At 45.7% G+C, this 17922-nt stretch overlaps 5 protein-coding genes across 5 annotated transcripts; 3 read left to right on the top strand and 2 right to left on the bottom strand.

Annotated features, from left to right (window-relative positions):
- Positions 1 to 352: 352 nt before the first annotated feature.
- On the bottom strand, positions 353 to 1754 carry ATNIH1004_004131 (pepsin-like aspartic protease; the record flags this gene model as incomplete). Its single annotated transcript, XM_033568803.1, has 3 exons — positions 353 to 489; positions 552 to 1318; positions 1378 to 1754. 3 exons carry the CDS (start codon positions 1752 to 1754, stop codon positions 353 to 355), a joined length of 1281 nt encoding a protein of 426 aa, XP_033427609.1.
- A 1406-nt stretch (positions 1755 to 3160) lies between these two features.
- nbp35 (Fe-S cluster-binding ATPase) lies at positions 3161 to 4247 on the bottom strand (the record flags this gene model as incomplete). Its single annotated transcript, XM_033568802.1, has 2 exons — positions 3161 to 4107; positions 4163 to 4247. The coding sequence occupies 2 exons, from the start codon at positions 4245 to 4247 to the stop codon at positions 3161 to 3163; spliced, it is 1032 nt and encodes a 343-aa protein (XP_033427608.1).
- Positions 4248 to 10805: 6558 nt separating this feature from the next.
- On the top strand, positions 10806 to 13974 carry CHO2 (phosphatidylethanolamine N-methyltransferase; the record flags this gene model as incomplete). The annotated part of the gene is made up of 4 exons (XM_033568801.1): positions 10806 to 10986; positions 11099 to 13691; positions 13739 to 13829; positions 13918 to 13974. The coding sequence occupies 4 exons, from the start codon at positions 10806 to 10808 to the stop codon at positions 13972 to 13974; spliced, it is 2922 nt and encodes a 973-aa protein (XP_033427607.1).
- A 1977-nt stretch (positions 13975 to 15951) lies between these two features.
- MTR3 (3' exoribonuclease family protein) lies at positions 15952 to 16968 on the top strand (the record flags this gene model as incomplete). The annotated part of the gene is made up of 2 exons (XM_033568800.1): positions 15952 to 16087; positions 16154 to 16968. 2 exons carry the CDS (start codon positions 15952 to 15954, stop codon positions 16966 to 16968), a joined length of 951 nt encoding a protein of 316 aa, XP_033427606.1.
- Positions 16969 to 17336: 368 nt separating this feature from the next.
- On the top strand, positions 17337 to 17809 carry ATNIH1004_004127 (uncharacterized protein; the record flags this gene model as incomplete). The annotated part of the gene is made up of 2 exons (XM_033568799.1): positions 17337 to 17411; positions 17537 to 17809. The coding sequence occupies 2 exons, from the start codon at positions 17337 to 17339 to the stop codon at positions 17807 to 17809; spliced, it is 348 nt and encodes a 115-aa protein (XP_033427605.1).
- Between the last annotated feature and the right edge of the window lie 113 nt (positions 17810 to 17922).

The raw sequence follows: 17922 nt of genomic DNA, 5'->3' as shown, positions 1-17922 counted from the left end.
CTGCCTTAGGGTTCCATTTCCAGCATGACTCATCATCCTATACCAATAGTTAACTTAGTTACTGTTAAAACTTCATGACTTGACTCACTATATTGGCTTTACTAGCAAGACTGGACTTTTTAGTTTGTCGAATGGTTTGTCTTGACAAACACAGATTTACGGAGTGCAATTAGTAGATTTACACCGGAATTTATGCAAGCCACACTTTGATGTTTCCTGTCAGGAAAGGTTTGGCCCAGCATTACGTTCTGAATCTCTATTTGGTTCACAATTTAAACTTAACAAAGGTTTCCCGACGAGCTCGATGACATGCTTGTTAAGTCTCTCGGGCCAATTGGCATGGTGAAAGAACTTAAACCGGTTGCTTTAGGGAGGCAATCCCAAGTGATGGCCCTCGCAGGTCGAAGATCACAAAGAAGGCCTTGAGGAACACATCACCCAGGATCTGCATCCGACCACCTTGGTTAGACTGGACACCTCCGTAGCAAACTAGAAACATGTTGATGAGCAATCGATTCAATCATCTCCAAGCAGAGTATCGACAAACATACCTTTTTCTCCGGTCGTTATATTGGTGCCGACCACAGAGAATGAAAGAAAGTGGCCGGGTACTGTGGCCAGGTGTTTGGGCCCGACGGCAATTGAAAGGTTTGGCATATCAGCTTTGCAAGGATGAATGTAACCGCTGGCACCTCTTGCAAATACTGCGCCTGGGACTTGCTTATAGTAGGCATCGACCACTTCTTGGTCGAGCAACATGAGGGAGGTTCCGGTGTCCGCAATCGCAGTAGGCTTAGTCTTGGTGCTTCGTACGGTCCCATTCCCGACAGCAAAATGAGCAGCCTCGAATTCCCAGAACCCCCTGGAGGGGTCGACAGTCACGTTCGAGATATCCCCCGTGTATTTACTATGATCAATGGCTCCGAACTCGTACTCTCCCACGCCGGAGCTCTTCAGTGCGGTTGTGAAAACAGGCACGTCAAGATCTTTGGCGACATTTTCAAAGAACGTCTTCTGTCTCTGTGGCCGAACGGTGTTGATAGACGAGAAAGACAAGCCAACGAGCCCATCATCGTAGGTTTCCCCGATAAGCGAATCAGATACCTGGTCTGGAAGACCAATAGCCTGCTTCTTAACAATCGCACCCCCCATATTGACAGTGTCCGTTCCCACGCGACCAAACGCATACGACGAATCGCCGTAAGAGACATCAAAGCTCGCATCCGGCATATCCTCAAATGTAGATGAATTCTCCGGATGAAACAACCGGGTGCGGTCCCTAATAGCCCCTTTTGGAATCCTTGAATTCATCAACCAACTAAGAAATCACCGTTAGCATGTCAGGCCTTAAACAGATGTGTATCGTGAAGGACATACAAATCCGCGGAACCTGTATCAAGATTTAGAACAAGCTTCTGTCCCCCAACAGTAACCGGAGAAACAAATGCAACATCCCCCGCCACAGAAACCGCGCTGACAGACCCCGATTTCTCTGGTTCAGAGACCAGCTTGTTGGCACTTGCAGGCTTGGTGGATAGGGGCTTAAAATCCGGTAGATCCACGCCCAGGTCGGATGGGATAATGTTATATTTGCGGTATGCTTTGCGCAAGGCGACAGGGCCATCCACTGCGCCATTACCAGCTCGGATGCGCCCAACTTTATAGGACCTACCCTTGTGTTGATGGGATGTTGGAGCTGAAATCACTCCAGACGTGAAAAACAGAGCGAATAGAAACGACAGGAGAAGCTCCATGGTGCTGGTCCAATTGCTCTCTGCTTATGATTCAATGAGCGGCGTTGATATAGCTCTTCAATAAGCTGAGGAAGTGACACAAAAGACTGAATATTTCAATTATTTTAGCCTGGCCAGGAGTAAATCGCAGGTAAGAAAATGAATGAATTTGGGCCCAGGTCCCGACCTGGATATCTAAGAAAAGCACTGGAAGAAGGGAAACAGGATAAAAGAGACAAAGAAGCAGCCTCACACGGTAAGTGTGAAAGAAACCATGGAAACATAAAGTAGTGAATGAATTAGAACATGATTAAAGGTAGTACAAAGGTATGCTCTTGTAAAGTACGGATAACAAAAAATCAAGAATCAGAAAAAACCCCTACAGGAACCAGAAAAAAGATATACCACCTGCTCCATCCTAAACTCCAGGACACAAGCAAGATCCACCTCCATAGGAAGAATGAGAATCCCCAAGAACTTGGCGGTAGGTCTCCATGGCACGCGAACTCAGGGTAAACGTTAACAGCCGCCGAGGCAAAGCCATTCAGTGCCAGAAGAGTCCAAGTGCCCCTGAAGCATGAAACATGGCGGCCAGGGAGGCCAATCGGCACCTTTGGTTGCTGTTTGACAGAAGGTTTACAGATTGGCCTTACTCCTAAGTAGCTACCTTAGTAGATTCTTCAGAGCTATATTTTCAGTCCTGCGTGTTGTAGGTTAGTGGCGCTCTCTTTGTACCTATTATGCAAATTCTCCCTATATGCATACAAATACTCCGGAATACTTAGTTCTGGGCTAAATAATTATGAACCCTTACTATGGGAAATACTTCCCACATACTGCCTTGTAATAATACAAACCGACCGCTCTACCTAGGAGATATCGCATCCATAAAGATGCAGGTCTCTAAAGATACAACTGTCCACATACAAAACAGTGGGGCCTTCCAGCGGCAGTCAAAACTCAGACCTGATTATGTTTCAAAAAGTGGCCAATGAATTACTGTAGATCCCCATTGGGAGAGACTTCCTTTGAGTGCTGGGCACAAAAGTCAGTAATACACACCGCACTGATAAGCAAAAAATTGCCTAGGATTACAGAGCGCTTATTTATCTACGTTGTGTGAACTTGGCATCACCGGTTGGAGACAATACAATACTTCTAAATCCGTACAAGAGCAGCGCTTGATCGGGAGGTACTAGCTGTGGCCTAATTATTAAGGTCACTCCATTCCACCCAACTTTCGGCTTATCGGCATTAAAGAAAGTGTTGATAAGGGGATGTTTTTTTAGCGAATTGCATCAACGATCTGGTATCAATAAATATCCATCTCTAAACCATAAAACGCCAAGGAAACCCTGGTCGGCAAAGCTCTCAAATTGCCGCTGGAATGCATCACGCTGGGAAATAGATTGCAAATCATCATTCCATCATGTCATCATTTCATCAGGTAGTACAGAGTTGGGATCTTCACCAACCAGTTGGCCAACTGATCGCACAACCCCCTTAATTGCAGTCGTCGCTGGGCTATCCGGGAAGTTGTCCACAAAACTCTCTCCATAGTCACAAGCCATACCGACCCTAGGGTCGAGAGGGACGGAGCCTAGAAACGGAATGCCCATTTTCTTTGCCAGGCGCTTCCCGCCACCCGTTGTAGCTCGGAAGATTTTGGATTCATGGCCACAGCTGGCGCAAACAAACCCTGACATGTTCTCTACTAGTCCCAGGATTCGAATTCCCGCCTTGCGGCAAAAGTCTATCTCCTTCCGCACATCTAGCAGGGATACTTCCTGGGGGGTTGTGATCACAACAGCTCCATCAACGCCAGACTCCTTCAGTAGCGAGTTAACTGATAGATGCTCATCCGAGGTGCCAGGTGGTGTATCAATAATTAAATAGTCCAGCTCACCCCAATCGACGTCTTTGAGAAACTGCTTTATAAGACCATTCTTCTTGGGCCCTCTCCAGATAACCGCATCATCTCGATTGGGCAGCATGAACTGTACGCTCATCGCTCCCAAGTTATCCGATACCCACACCGGACTCCAACCTGCGTTGCTCACATGAATTGTCTCAGCCTCCACGCCCATCATTTTCGGAACAGAGGGTCCGGTGATATCAGTATCCATTAAGCCGACGGTCGAGTCCGGATTCGCCGCAAATGCGTGGGCAAGAAGAGAGGAGAATGTCGATTTTCCAACACCTCCTTTGCCGGAGAGTATCAGGATTTTGTGTCGGATCTGCGACAAGCGTTCTGTAATTATAGATATATCGGGATCGGGACCTTTGGGAGCGGTGGCGCAAATCGATTGATTGGGGCAGCCAGCGCAGGCATCGCCTTTACCTGCTTGTTCGGACTCAGGTCCAGGGCAATGTTCTACTTTTCAGTTAGCACTTCAAACGAAAAATAATTTCTAGGCTAAGGGTTGTACCTGGTTCCGGAGCAACAAGATTCGGTGCCATCTTCGATGGCGCATCTAGGGAGGCTGCCGTGGGCTCCTCCAAAGAAGGCGCCATGGTCGCTATCGAAATGACCGCTGCCGATCGTGAGCTATAGAAATGGACGCGAAATATTAGAAATGATACGGCTCTAAGCCGCTCAGACAGTTTCTAAGGGAGAAATTTGGACAAGTGGCGGAAGACTCGCGGGGTGGATGCTTGATAATATGCCCGCCGCAAACTGACAAATCAGGTACCAGATGACAAACTCCTTGGGCTGCGGTGTCGGAGTCCGTGATAAGCTTGTATAGATGACAAACTATAATGGTGTCTTGTAACATTTTAACTATTGTCGGTCAGCTGAATACGAGTATGAGCTAGTATCACCGATTATATAAGAATATGGATATGCATTGAAGAAAATGAGGTCTCTAAGGTCCTTAACTATCTGAATCTATCTGGGAGAGCTGGATAAAAAGGTGAAAAAAAGAGGAATAAAGTCGGACCGAGCGGATGCTGAATAATGGGTAATATTGGCCCACTTTGGTCGACAACTAATAGACACTCCTCACAATAACAACAACTCACATATGGCACTAGATATTAAGCTAAATTACCAGATTTGAAGAGTGCTTGAATAGATTGTCTCCTACTTTCTTCTGTGTCTTTTCAGTCTTGTTCAGTTCATACTCCCATACTCATCCTGTATTCCGATAAACACGCAGAGTATAGCTTATATTTTCTTGATCAGTACAACTAAGGGCTTATTTCCTATATCTTTGTGCACATTTTTGCCTATTATCCTTACACAGTAGTGTATACCTAGTAAACAAGTGCTTTCTACCCTATCGACTGCCTTACAGTGAACTTGTATTACTGCAACCAAGAGCGACCTATGATTGCATCAGTTCATCTGTAGAGCAGACAATATATCTTTAAGTAGTAGTTGGTGTCATCACCCAGAAACAAAAGTGTTAAAATTCTAGGGGAAATCTACGAATAGCACATTGTATCTTGAAGCTTGAGTATATATTTTTCCATGAATTGTAGGAGAGCTTTTGGATTTGCAAAAAGGTATCGGAAACCTATTATGACTAGGGAAAGCACATACCAAGGCAGTGCAAATAAAGAAGTAGGACTTCCAATGACCAAGAATCCCGGTTTGATAGTTAGAATCATCAGCATCACCCACTAGCATTTTTATTACCATGGGAGTCAATGGATGCATGTAGCTCCCAGCCGGAAACTTCTAAATTCATCCAGGTACGGCGTAGCAGCATAGAGAGCTAATAGATCCACAAATGCTCTTTCCAGGCAGACTGTCGTTCTCTTCACACACGTCAACAATAATCCGGGTCCTGGTACCAGCACCACTGAAGTGATCTTGACAATTCTGGTCGCTATAGAAAGGATAAAACCACCACTATTCTGCGGAACGCTATGTTTCTTACGTATAAAAAAGGCAAAGAGTTTCAGAGGCAAATTGCTGGACTAGCGCAATAGACCCAACGTAGGGGTACCTTCAGTTCAAGTCAGCCAGTTGTATATGAGATAATTCTGACATCCTGACAGCGCAACGTATTGACAGAATAAATCATGTCCTAGTAAAGTCTCAGATAGCCACTAAAAAAGTCAAGGATTTTTATTTATTGTTCCCACTCATACCCCTTTCTGGAACTTGGAAACAACCATTCCACTGATGAGTGAAAAAAAGAGAGAAACAAGGAGACAAAACCTTGGTAGCTACAGCATGTTGACAAGGTGAAGAGATATGAATTAACCTGAGTGCTTAGTTATTGTTAACGGCTAGCTTGACAATAATAGGAGTTAGTAGGCATAAGAACAGATTTTATCGGAAGGCAGAGTGTAGACTAATAAGAGATACTCAGCTCAGCTGTAGTTAGTGGCGTAGTTGATGTCTTTCTGAAAAATAAGTAAACCTCCGTATACATAAAGTGATGATGTGGATGTAGATCCACACCCACATTAAACATGTCTTGAAGAGCTGATGTATCCACTATTCATTTTAACTATTAGTTGATCTGTTCAGACCAAATACTGTACTAATAGACATCAAATGGATCGTCAGGATTCGGGGATGGTACAGAGCTTTGTGTCCTTCACACGGTTGCTGTACAGAGGAATATTGTGGCGGACCATCTCCTTCATTGGGGCCTCACGGTGTGTGTCTCTCTAGAATTCGAGCCCTTCTGTAGCCTTAGTCATGATGTGTCTTGAGAAGGACATAAATGATGGTCTAGAAGGCAATGGACTACCATTTTATGCTCCGATCAGCTCCTCATGCAGAAATGGGATAGAGATTCCGTCGTAGAAAGTGTGTGATAACCCAATCACCAGGCACCCATGCAGGTGCTGTTGGTCCCTGCTAGTAATTGCTGCTGCTCGCCACACAGGCCTATCCAAAGTAGACAGATTCAGCTACTTCGTGGCTTTTTCAAATAAGACCTGGGCAGCCCTGCATAAGAAAAATAAAAACTATCAATTAAGGTTCCAGAAGAATGCTGTAGATTACAGGGTACAGCGTCAATTCTTCTACACACTTTCCTATTTGGAAATTAAACGCTTTAACTTTCAGTCTCTACATATTCTGACCATGCTATGACGGGAAATTTGTTTAATGTGATTAAAAGTAGCTACTCTGTTTGAGCAATATTTTAATAGTATCAGAATTCTCTATAACATAACATCCTTAAATTTAGTCAATGTCTCTTAAATAAGAGAAGGAGGAAGGTTCACTACGAGTCGATCTATTTGTCACGTCTACAACGAGGCAAGCCTTTGCGTTAACTCTTTGGCCCATTATCTCGCTGATCAGCCATAGGATGATATTCATACACCACGCGATCATTTCCTAACGACCCTGGTCATGTTGGATGAAGGATACTATAATTTCCACCACAAGTCCCCTTCTGATCACTACAGTGGCATTGAGTGGTACCAAGCAGATGTGAACGAATGGATTAGCTGGTTGTGTAGCTGCGTGGGCCTTGCTAGGAATCTGAAACCCTTCCGGTACAATGACATCGCGAAGGGCCGTCTCCAGCAGCGATGTAAACACCTCGACAAGGAACGACAGAAACTAGATTGGGGAATCCCGCTTGCCCGACTCCCCATCATAAACTGGATGGGGTAACAGGCTTGTGTCCCGGGAGGCCCAGATGCTCGTCGCTGTGGAACGACTGGCTCATGACTTTTCAGACTTTGTCAGTGAGCATCCCGGTGGAGTCACAGTTATTCGGACTGGTCTTGAGAAGGATGCCGTTGCCCTATTTAATAGAGGGGTGTATGATTATTCTCGGGTGGCTCGCAATCTGTTGGCAACCATGTGAGTTGCTATACTGAGACACGGTGAAGTGAAGATTCTGAAGGAAAGACATTAACTAATCCCCCTCATTTTTTGTAAAGAGAATATGGTTCAATCCAGTAAATATAGCTCAGTCGCAATATATCACAAATTCAGCTATTCAGACTATATGAGGTATATGTGTGTAAGCTATGTTTCAAGTACATCATGTATTCTTCTATGGAACCAGTTGTCTGGGGTGGTAAGCTGTAGAGAGATGGTGGTTTATTTTCTATCTGAGAGCACAATGGGCTTGCTGAGATGGAATTGAGTAGAGTTATATATAGCTTATGATCAGGTATGTCTGTTTATATCCTGGATATCCTATCAGATATAATCATAGGTGGGTTGTACAATCGTTGTATAGAGAAGCTTATAGTTAGGCACCCATCTCCAATTCTGAAATAATAAAAATTATTAGGGCCCAAGGGAGCATTCAACATAGATACGTCTAGCTGTAGAGCAGATGGTATAGCATCCCATATCGCCTAACTGCTCAACAAAGGGCCGAGACTTACCCTCCAACGACTTAACACCCCCTCTACGACGCAGTGCCAGCAACAACAATGTGGTCTGCACAGCAGTGAAAATAGCATTATTTATAGCAACCCACTGAACAAGCTGGTACCACAAGACGAACGTGCTCAATGTGAGCGGAGTAAACATCTCAACCGGGAAAAACCACCGCCTGACACGCAAGACTGGTGAGACCCAAGGCTGAAGCAGGATGTCGTCTGATTTCGTGGGCTTCTATCGGTAATGCGAGGATCGCGAGGATGCTCACAGTCGGATTCATCAAGATCAGATATACCTTGACAAAATACTCAGCGCCCCAGCTACCGTCCAAACAATCACCTCGAGGACAGTTGACGATCGCATCTCTGACTAGAGGTGCGAGCGAACTGACGATGACGCAGAAGAAGCCGGCCATTCCAGACAGTTTCCGGCGACGTGAGAGGGGCGTACAGTGCGGGTAAACCACTAACCTGGTCACTCACAACATTAATAAATATGTTAGCATTCTACTATAGTAGTTCTCAAGAATCTACAAGGTGAATGATAAGATCCAGACGCTAGCAAGCTGGAATAAATTTATCCAATAGCCTATATCGTGCGGCTTGTTCACAGAAAGCCTGAATTATCCACTTCCGTAACAAAATAGAAAACGCCAAGGGCGAACTGTTCGGTTGCGCTGAGAAGATTGCATAGCAGATAAGCGGGTAAGATGCCGGATGAGTCGTTTTTATGAATGCGTTTCAGCGGCGCATATGATACTAGGACACCATGCGTTACGTCCCGATGGGGACAGTGAGAACCATTTTTGTCGCGGCAGCAGTAATTCGCAAGGGTTAGTAAAAATAAAGTGAACACATTGAGAAGCGATTTGATGTACATTCGTAGTAGCCGACAATACTCCACAGTGGGCACCGTCCAGCTGGAAACCTAGGTCTATTGCCATACGCATATCTCCTGTGATAATATTCTGATATGTAACTGCGCCTATGTGAGATTTTGGAGAGAATAGAGCTTGTTGTTAGTCTGAAGAAATAAGATTTGTCTCTTTCTGTCCCCACGAAGTGAAGGTTAAGAAATACTAGCAATATTTAGGCGCGTAAATATAGATATCTTGTTGTGCGAGACATCAGTCACGTACTGCAAGAGTTACAAGTAATCAAGTAGACAGAAATATTTCCGTCTCTAAAACATCGCTTGGGACAATGCCAGGAAGATATTTAGAACTGTGGAGATTCTCTAAGAAATTAAGGAATACATTCTAGGGCCTACTACACATATAGATGTTAGGCCTGCTTAGCAAATATACTCTAGGCAATCAGAGATTAATCTGTAATTGCTCCAGATTGCTCCAGATTACTCCAGTATGGCCTCTAATTATTTCCGATACTTGGCATATACCCAGTTCGATCACAAACCAAAAGCGGCGCTAAGCAGAAAGAGTAAGACCAAAGTTTCCACAGTCAAACTGGACATAATTACAAAGTTTCTGGATAATGAAAGGAAACAGCGGTTACCGTTTAATCCAAATGCAAAGAGGGGACGTTCCAACCGAGGAGGGGTAAGCCATGCAATGTCAGAACTTTAACCCTGGTGACCCAAGCGCAGGTTGATCGGTCGGGGTAATTAATTACTATGCATAGAGGGGGGTTGCGCTATTATCGACAGTGGCATGTCAACACTGCCCCGATGCTAAACCGCCTCTTCTTCACCTTCCTCAGGCATCAACTGGCAATGGGGGTATTTCAAAAAGACTCCCAACAAGAGGCAAAGACCCGCTCATTAACCACCCATTCCTATTGGACAGAATGGGCGGGAACCCCACTGCATTACGTTACCACGAAATACCATCGGAATGGCATGCAGTCCCGCCAACAGACAACAGGTCCGTTGCGACCATACAGTTTCTTCATTACGACCCTGCATACATAACTTGATGCATGTGCATATGCACCTATATCTTAGAGTAAAGTTAGTAATGATATGTCATAATTCAATTAACAAAAAGGGAAATGTCCAGAAGTCTCGCTGTATGATGGTTGATGAAAACTGCCCGCAATTGCCGCTCCAAGACATCTTTTAGTCGATCCGCCTGTGACGAGGCCAAGAAGATCGGCCATGGCATATTCGAACCTTCCATTGTAACCATCAATGATGGGTTTCGTTATTCCTGACCTATTCCAATACATTACCTATGCAAGGGAGATAATCTGCTACTAGGAAAGGAGAACTAGACGCTAAGGATTTCAAGCACGTTCTTTAATCGATTGTTGGAGACTAACTGACTCTAAGGGTGGTTGGCTCCAACTTCTCCCTCCTTCTGGCCCATTCTTTCCCTGCCCACCGGAACCTCCCCATGATTCGCTTCCCCAATGAACGGGGTTCCACTCCGACAGACTGCGGGAAACTGAGGAGCGACTGCTCTCATTTCCCTTTTATGTTGATAAATACCTGGATATCCTCCCAATTCCTCCAGAAACTCAATCCGTTATATCATGGGCCTCCGACCTTGGATTTCTTGCCCCAACGATCCACCTTAAATCGTATCTATCTTACTACTAGTACTACTTAGTACTTACTACTCTATCGATGCGGTCTGGTAGCATTCCAGTCAAGCCAATCAGGATTGCTGAACTGCTTAAATAAAGCCGCTGTCACATGTTTTCATTCCTACATTGATCTTAAAGCCTCACTGCTCTCTTAACATCTTTCCTTTGTTTCTCTTTTCCCCTCAACTTTTTCCTCGTAGAACCACAATCATGGATCGTGGCCTTTCAACAGGCACCGACTCTGGGAATGAGGGACTCCGTGAGAGGACTGTGCCACCCCAGTCCAATTCCGCGCTCAGTCCAGAGGCTCTCATGGCCACCGGTGACGTGGAGCCTAAGGACGAGATTGGGAGGGACTCAAAGACGTATGGCCGAACGCCAGATGGCACAGGTAAGTGTCCTGATACATTTTGCAAGTCATTCCTTCGGTATACGCCTTGGAGGCTATTTCTCCTGGTTTTGTGAAGTTCGAGTTCGCTAATGCTGGAATAACCCATGTACAGTGTTCACGGTCCCTCAAACCCATGACATGGTCTCTCAACTCCTGTCACCCTCGGAGCCTAAAAATCTTTCCGATATGATCGTTCTGGCTATCCTAGGCGTCCATATCATTCTTCTCCGGTGGCTTCCTGAAGCTGCCAGAGTACCCATCTTTGCGATGATCTATCTTTTCTGGCGTGCCGCTTATAACGCTGGAATTGGATGGCTTCTCCATAACCAGTCGAACCACAATACCCTTGTTCGCTGGGCAGAGAAGACTAAGATCTTCGTGGATCCCACTACGGGCCAGAATCCACACCCCGGCCTGTACAGTTTGATCAAACGAGAGTTGGAAACTAAAATTCCTAGGGACTATTCCTTTGAGAAGGCTCCTATTGAGTACAATACGTGGCTCGTCTTTAGGCGTCTGGTGGATTTGATCTTGATGTGTGACTTCGTGTCATACTGTCTCTTTGCTATAACATGTAGCCACCATCCTGCTAATGAGAGCGTGCTGATGACTGCCCTGCGGTGGTCAGCCGGCGTTGTTCTGGTTCTGTTCAACCTTTGGGTCAAGCTAGATGCTCATCGAGTGGTAAAAGACTTTGCATGGTACTGGGGGGATTTCTTCTATCTAATTGACCAAGAATTAACCTTTGATGGTGTCTTTGAGATGGCTCCTCACCCAATGTATTCGGTCGGCTATGCTGGATACTACGGTATCTCGCTCATGGCAGCAAGTTACAAGGTGCTGTTCATCTCGATTCTCGCCCATGCAGCTCAGTTCGCGTTCCTGGTGCTTGTCGAAAATCCACATATCGACAAGACCTACAATCCTCCTCCCCCTCGGAAACGTATGACGGACCAAGACGCCCAATCCACAACATCACAGTCTGCAGATTCATCCATCGCGCCAGCATCTGTTGATGAGCAAATTCCCCACGCGCCAGTCTATGCAAGCGGCCCACCTCCATCGGTCCACAACATGCTGGGGTTCCGCTATTTCGATCTGCATCGGACGACAGATTCCTCGTCCATGCTGGTCCAATTTCTCGTATTCGCCCTTACTATCCTGACTCCCTCAACCCCGTGGTATCAGTTCCTTTTTGTAGCTAACGCTACAATATGGAGACTCTGGTACTCGATTGGTATTGGGCACCTTCTTAATCGCCAATCGAACCGGAAATCTTGGACCCGGCACTTCGTTAAATATGGGGAAACTCCCCAGGAGGCATGGAGCCAGTGGAAAGGTACATATCATCTCAGCATGATCACGTGTTATACCAGCTTTATTGCTGCCGTATGGAAAATGTATACTTTCCCGGCGGATTGGGGCTACGGCCTTGTCCTGCTCCGGCACATTCTGGGTGCGGGCCTTATAAGTTTGCAGATTTGGACTTCTGTCAGCATCTACGAGTCCCTCGGTGAGTTCGGTTGGTTTTATGGGGACTTCTTCTTTGACGAAGCCCCCAAACTGACATATAACGGCATTTACCGCTTCCTGAACAATCCCGAACGTGTTCTGGGTCTAGCGGGTGTTTGGGGTGCTGTTCTCATTACGAGCAGCGGTGCCATCACTTTCCTTGCCCTCTTGAGTCATATTTTGAGTCTGGCCTTTATTCAACTCGTTGAGCGCCCGCATATGCAAAAGTTGTATGGCCGAAGCCTACGGCAGGATGCGGGTCTTGTTAAGAGCTTGAAGCGGTCTTTACCTCCTTCTCTGCAGCAACTTCATGGCAGCGTCGACAAAATCTTTGATGAGTCGTTCGAGTTTATCGAAGAGATTATTGATACTGCTCGTCCGAAACTCGCAGCTGGTGTCAACACTTTTGTTAAAGACACAACTGCCCTGTTCCAGAGCTATCCAGCACGTGTCACCATCTCTCGCATTGACGAAGACCTGGCTGGATATGACTCTCGTGACTACTCGTTGGAAATCGAAGGTACCGACTCGTCATCTTTGGCTGAATATGACGGAAGTCGCGACAGGGAGGGAGCCAACGCCCGTATGCCTCTCGACAGACGGGGTGACTTAAAAAACCTGGTTTTCGAATATGGTGCACCGGTCAAGGTCAAATGGACTGCGCCTCTCAACCATAGTAAGAAGGATTGGGTTGGACTGTACAGGGTTACCGATAACACCTCTCGGGAGGTGACCCGCGTTTCCTCCCAAGGAAGATGGATTGCCTCAAACGAAGGGTTCTACGATAACACAACGTGTGAGAAAGGGATCGTCACGAGTGACGTCGTTGCCCCTTCACAGCGTCAGGATGGCGACGGTCACGACCTTGCTACAGGAGAAGTAGCCTTTTCCGGTGACAAGCTTTTCTGGACTCAAGGCACCTTTGAGTTCCGCTACCATCACAACGGCAAACACAATGTCATGGCGATTTCGAGGCCTTTTGAGATTCGCATCCGCCGGTTTGACGAAGATCTACTCGAAGACGACCGTGGCATGACCCAGACTTCCGTGGAAAAGAGCTTATTGCCCGTTGTTCGCAACTGCTTCGACCGAGACCCAGAGATTGCACCGGAAACCTCGGAGGAACAATTTGGTTCGCTGGTTGATCGCGATGGTAAATACGCTAAGCGAGTAATCTTTGCCGTTCACCAGATGTGAGTTCTCTAGTCGGTCCTATTAATTTCACACTAACCATATAAAGGTTCGGTGTCGAATTTGCACCGGAGGTTGTTCGAGCTGATGGAACGATTCGCAACCTTGCCTGGAGAATATGCAATGCAAAGAGAGTTCTTGTATGTCCATACGTATTCCCACTCTCCTACCCTAAGACAGGAAATCAATATACACAAAAAATATGTGCTAACGATCTGTCCATCGTAGGCCCCTTACAGCATGTCACGAAATGGTACATCAACACCAACTGAACAAAAAGAGTAAATGATCATGTTGAAATTTGAATACTTGTTTAGTCAGTGATTTGATTTCATGATCATTTTTTCTTATGCTTATGGTGGATCCGAATAACGACAATCTTCATAGACCAGTCAAGATGAGGAACGGCGGTTTTGTCGAGCTTACATCATGCTATTCTTGGTTAACCGCTTCTTTAGGATTGAAGAAATCGCCGAAAGAGATGACATAGGTTGTAGTATTCTATTATAAATATGTAAAATGAATATAAGATTTGAAAATTTTTTGTATATAAACCTGCCCTTCCACATTTATGAAGGTTCCTTGAACAATATTAAAGTCCTTCGTAGTTCGTATCATGTATTAGCAATACTGCAATGGTTTATGAGTATCAATTATTTTTTTTCTATTGTCTTAACAAACAGATATCGTTGAATAGACTCCAGTCCCCTTTTCTGGGCATATTAGTAGAGCTATCCATAGTGATAGCTGGAAGTTGTGAGACCAGGGGCATTTCAAATTTTTACACGTCTAGTATTACGGTCCCAGTACCTAGTTGCAATTAATAGTTATAATCTGTATCTAGAAGGGGTTTGGTTACGATACGAAGGCCTCAGTAATTGATGCACAAGAAACGAACAGAAGTGAAGTAGTGTCATTATATATAATACATAAAGCTACCTAAGGGGTATGTGATCCTGTTCAAAGAGCAAGAAACCTACAATAAACTGTCAGCACATTGCTGCAAGACGTTGCAATTAATGTATTAAGCATGTTGTAATAAATTGATCAGCTAAGCCGGTTAATTCATCCCATCCCCTGCCGACCCAGATCCCTCAACCTGTCATCCAATACGGACGACGGGCCAAAGAAAACAGATCGACACAAGTCAAGCCTAACACCAAAAAACAGGGACAGCGCGAAGATACATGATGTAGCCCGCAGCCCTAACTCCACAACCTTCCTCCCTTCATTCGCCATCATTCGAAAGAAAGAGGTAAATGTAAGGTCCAGTATAAGGGAGCAGGGAATGTGGATCATTGTACTCCATAGCGTTGCTTGTTGATCAATGCAGGCTCGAGGGGCGGTATCTCGTAAAGAGATCATTGAATGGATTGACTTGTTGTCATCATACAGACACTTTGTAGTGGAATGGAGAAGTAGGGAAACTCCATACCTAACGATAACACGAACCCCTTCTTTGGTTACGCTTGAAATACAGAGCATACAGTACCTAAAATCTTCAAGAGCTTAGCAACTCGTTGTCGTGAAATTGCAACAAGTCAAGGGTGATAAAAGCTTCCGGGGAAAAAAAGATCAGGAGTTTTGGTAAGGTATTTTGTTTTCTTCAATGTATTTGCAGAAGCAGAACTGAAAAAAGGTTTCTCATCATAGAAGCATGGGACAGCTTGTGGGAAGCAAATAGAAAGATAAACTAAAAAATAACTCACTCAGATTGTTTACAGCATCCAGTAAGAATGAGATAAGAGAAAGCCTGTCTAATTGCCATCAGCAATAATATCCTAACGCAGTAACAAGACGGTAGCGATGTAAAAGAAAGACAGTATCAGATGGTGATGCATGTTGTTCAATGGCCCATTTGTTTGTCGCCAGAACTGAGATTTGGATCGTTTTCCTCATACGGTATGGATGTGAAATATTAGATTGACAGACTCACAGTAGAAATTTTAGTAGCTAGTTGTTGGTGAAATTATAGCAGTTAGGTGAAGCCCTCCATAATTGAGAAGGTAAGCTGCTTCAACAGCTGAGCATGTCGTGGAAGTGGAAGAAGAAAAAGGAAAGACGAGAATTTAAGTGGGAAGGAAACGAGGAAAAATTGGCGCCGACTCCACCTCGGTCAAACAGAGCAAACATCCCTCCCTCAAAATTGTAGATTTCCGTTTCTGGCTTTCGGCAGCAGCTCGACTTGGTTCGCAGTCTCAGCGACGTACAGGCTCGTCTTTCTTTCCTTGCAAGCTTGGAGAGAATGTCAAGTAATGTGTAATGACTGACAGAAGGAGAATCAATGGACCGCCTAGCGGCACGAGGCCCGCAATCTTTGCCTCCTCTCTCGATGCCTCTACCATTGCAGCTGCAAGACCGCAACGTCAAAGGCAACCAAATGAATTGCGGAAAATCTGTAAGGACTACTCCTTTCACTCTTTCCCTCCAGTGATACGATTGCTCACACCATGCTTTATATCAGTCCTGAAAACCGGCTTGATACCTTCTGCGTCTGGTTCCGCCTACCTTGAGTTTGAACCGTCGGCCTGTCTCTCTTCTGCACGATCATCTCCCAAGTCTCTCATCCCACCATCATCGGCGCTGAAGCTTGCATGCACTGTTCATGGTCCTAAACCACTCCCTCGCTCTGCTACGTTTTCGCCCAATTTGGTTCTCACGACCCATGTCAAATATGCCCCATTCGCTGCGCGGAAGAGGAAAGGACATATTCGCGATGCCAGCGAGCGAGATCTTGGTGTGCATTTAGAGACTGCTCTAAGAGGTGTCATTGTTGCCGAGCGTTGGCCAAAGAGTGGACTGGATATTACGATTACGGTTCTAGAGGCGGAAGATGACCGTTGGTGGGGTGATGCGCCGGACTCGCATGATTCCCCTTGGGGGATGATGAATGTGCTGGCGGGATGTATAACAGCGGCATCTGCAGCTATTAGTGATGCCCGGATTGACTGTCTCGATCTTGTGGCTGGGGGAGTGGCAGCCCTGGTCTCTGAATCGACGAAGGCGGAAGACTCGGCCCCGAGGCTGATGCTTGATATGGACCCAGCAGAGCATCGGTCTATTGTATCAGCATGTGTGGTGGCATATATGCCGTCTCGAGATGAAATTACAGAGCTCTGGCTCAAGGGTGACAGTTCAAAAGCGTCTCTTCGAGCCAATGATAAACGCCTTGGACATGATGCTTTAATAGATGGTGCCGTAGATGCAGCTCGAGGAGCACACACAGTCCTCGCGGAGGCAGTGAAAGAGTCTGCCATGCGCTTTGCTGGTTTAGGTTAGAGGAGGGCAGTTCTATTCAATGAGATTTAGAATCACGGCGCAATATCGTTCTTTGTCCCAATATCCTTTGTCTGTTGTTTTTGTTGTCAGTGAATGCACATGGTCCCTGAGCTTCAGCTGCCTTTTGCATTGGGATTTGCCTAGATGAGGTGACGCTATGAGTGAATGAAACAGAAACAGCTTGTTTGCTCCATACTTCATTTTTCACTTCTGAAAACTTTAGAAGCAGCATAATACTGGCAGACTGCTATCCTTACATTCATCGCTCCTTAACCTTCCCTGATCATCTTCAATTCTCTCCGCAAGCTTTCACTCAGGTTTCAGCTCATCTCCATTCAATTTACATGCATAGTCTTCTCCAGGTTAAAATGGCACCCCGAACCAAAGCAGATGCGAATCTCCTCTTCCTCTTTGTGTGTCTGCAGCACGTAGGCGATGGCTCGGTAAGCTTCTAATCCAGTAAAGGCATTTGTAACTACTTCTATCTCTGCCCACATGTTTCTCTTGAAGGACATTGTTATCTTGTTTATATTGGTACTAATGATCGATTCTTACGGTGTCCTAAAAGATTGACTTTCGGGCCGTAGCTGAAGCTACCAACCTAAACGTTCCAGCCGCACGCATGCGCTACACTCGCCTGAAGAAAGCTCTTGATACCGAGATCATCAACGGAGCTGTCGATCTGACCAAAACTGGCGACTCTGGTGATGCATCTGAGCCCTCGTCGTCTCCAGCCAAGACAGCGACTCCCGTGAAGAAGCAGCGGGCATACAAGCGTAAGAAGACACATTCAAGTTTGATATTTACGGGGGCGAAGACACCATTGCCCAAGAGTGATTGAGGTCAGGAAGGTCTGGGTACTCGGTTGCAGACAACTGTCCAATAGCAACGTGGATTGGGTGTCCGTTGAGGATGAAAGCGGTTCTTTCGACAGGTTGTTTTACAGAGGTTTCG

Source organism: Aspergillus tanneri (assembly GCF_003426965.1).
Source record: "Aspergillus tanneri strain NIH1004 chromosome Unknown AapTan_3_pilon_pilon_pilon, whole genome shotgun sequence".
Taxonomy (NCBI): Eukaryota; Fungi; Ascomycota; class Eurotiomycetes; order Eurotiales; family Aspergillaceae; genus Aspergillus; species Aspergillus tanneri.
Note: the sequence above shows the minus strand (reverse complement) of the source record. Positions and strands in the feature narration are given on the sequence as shown.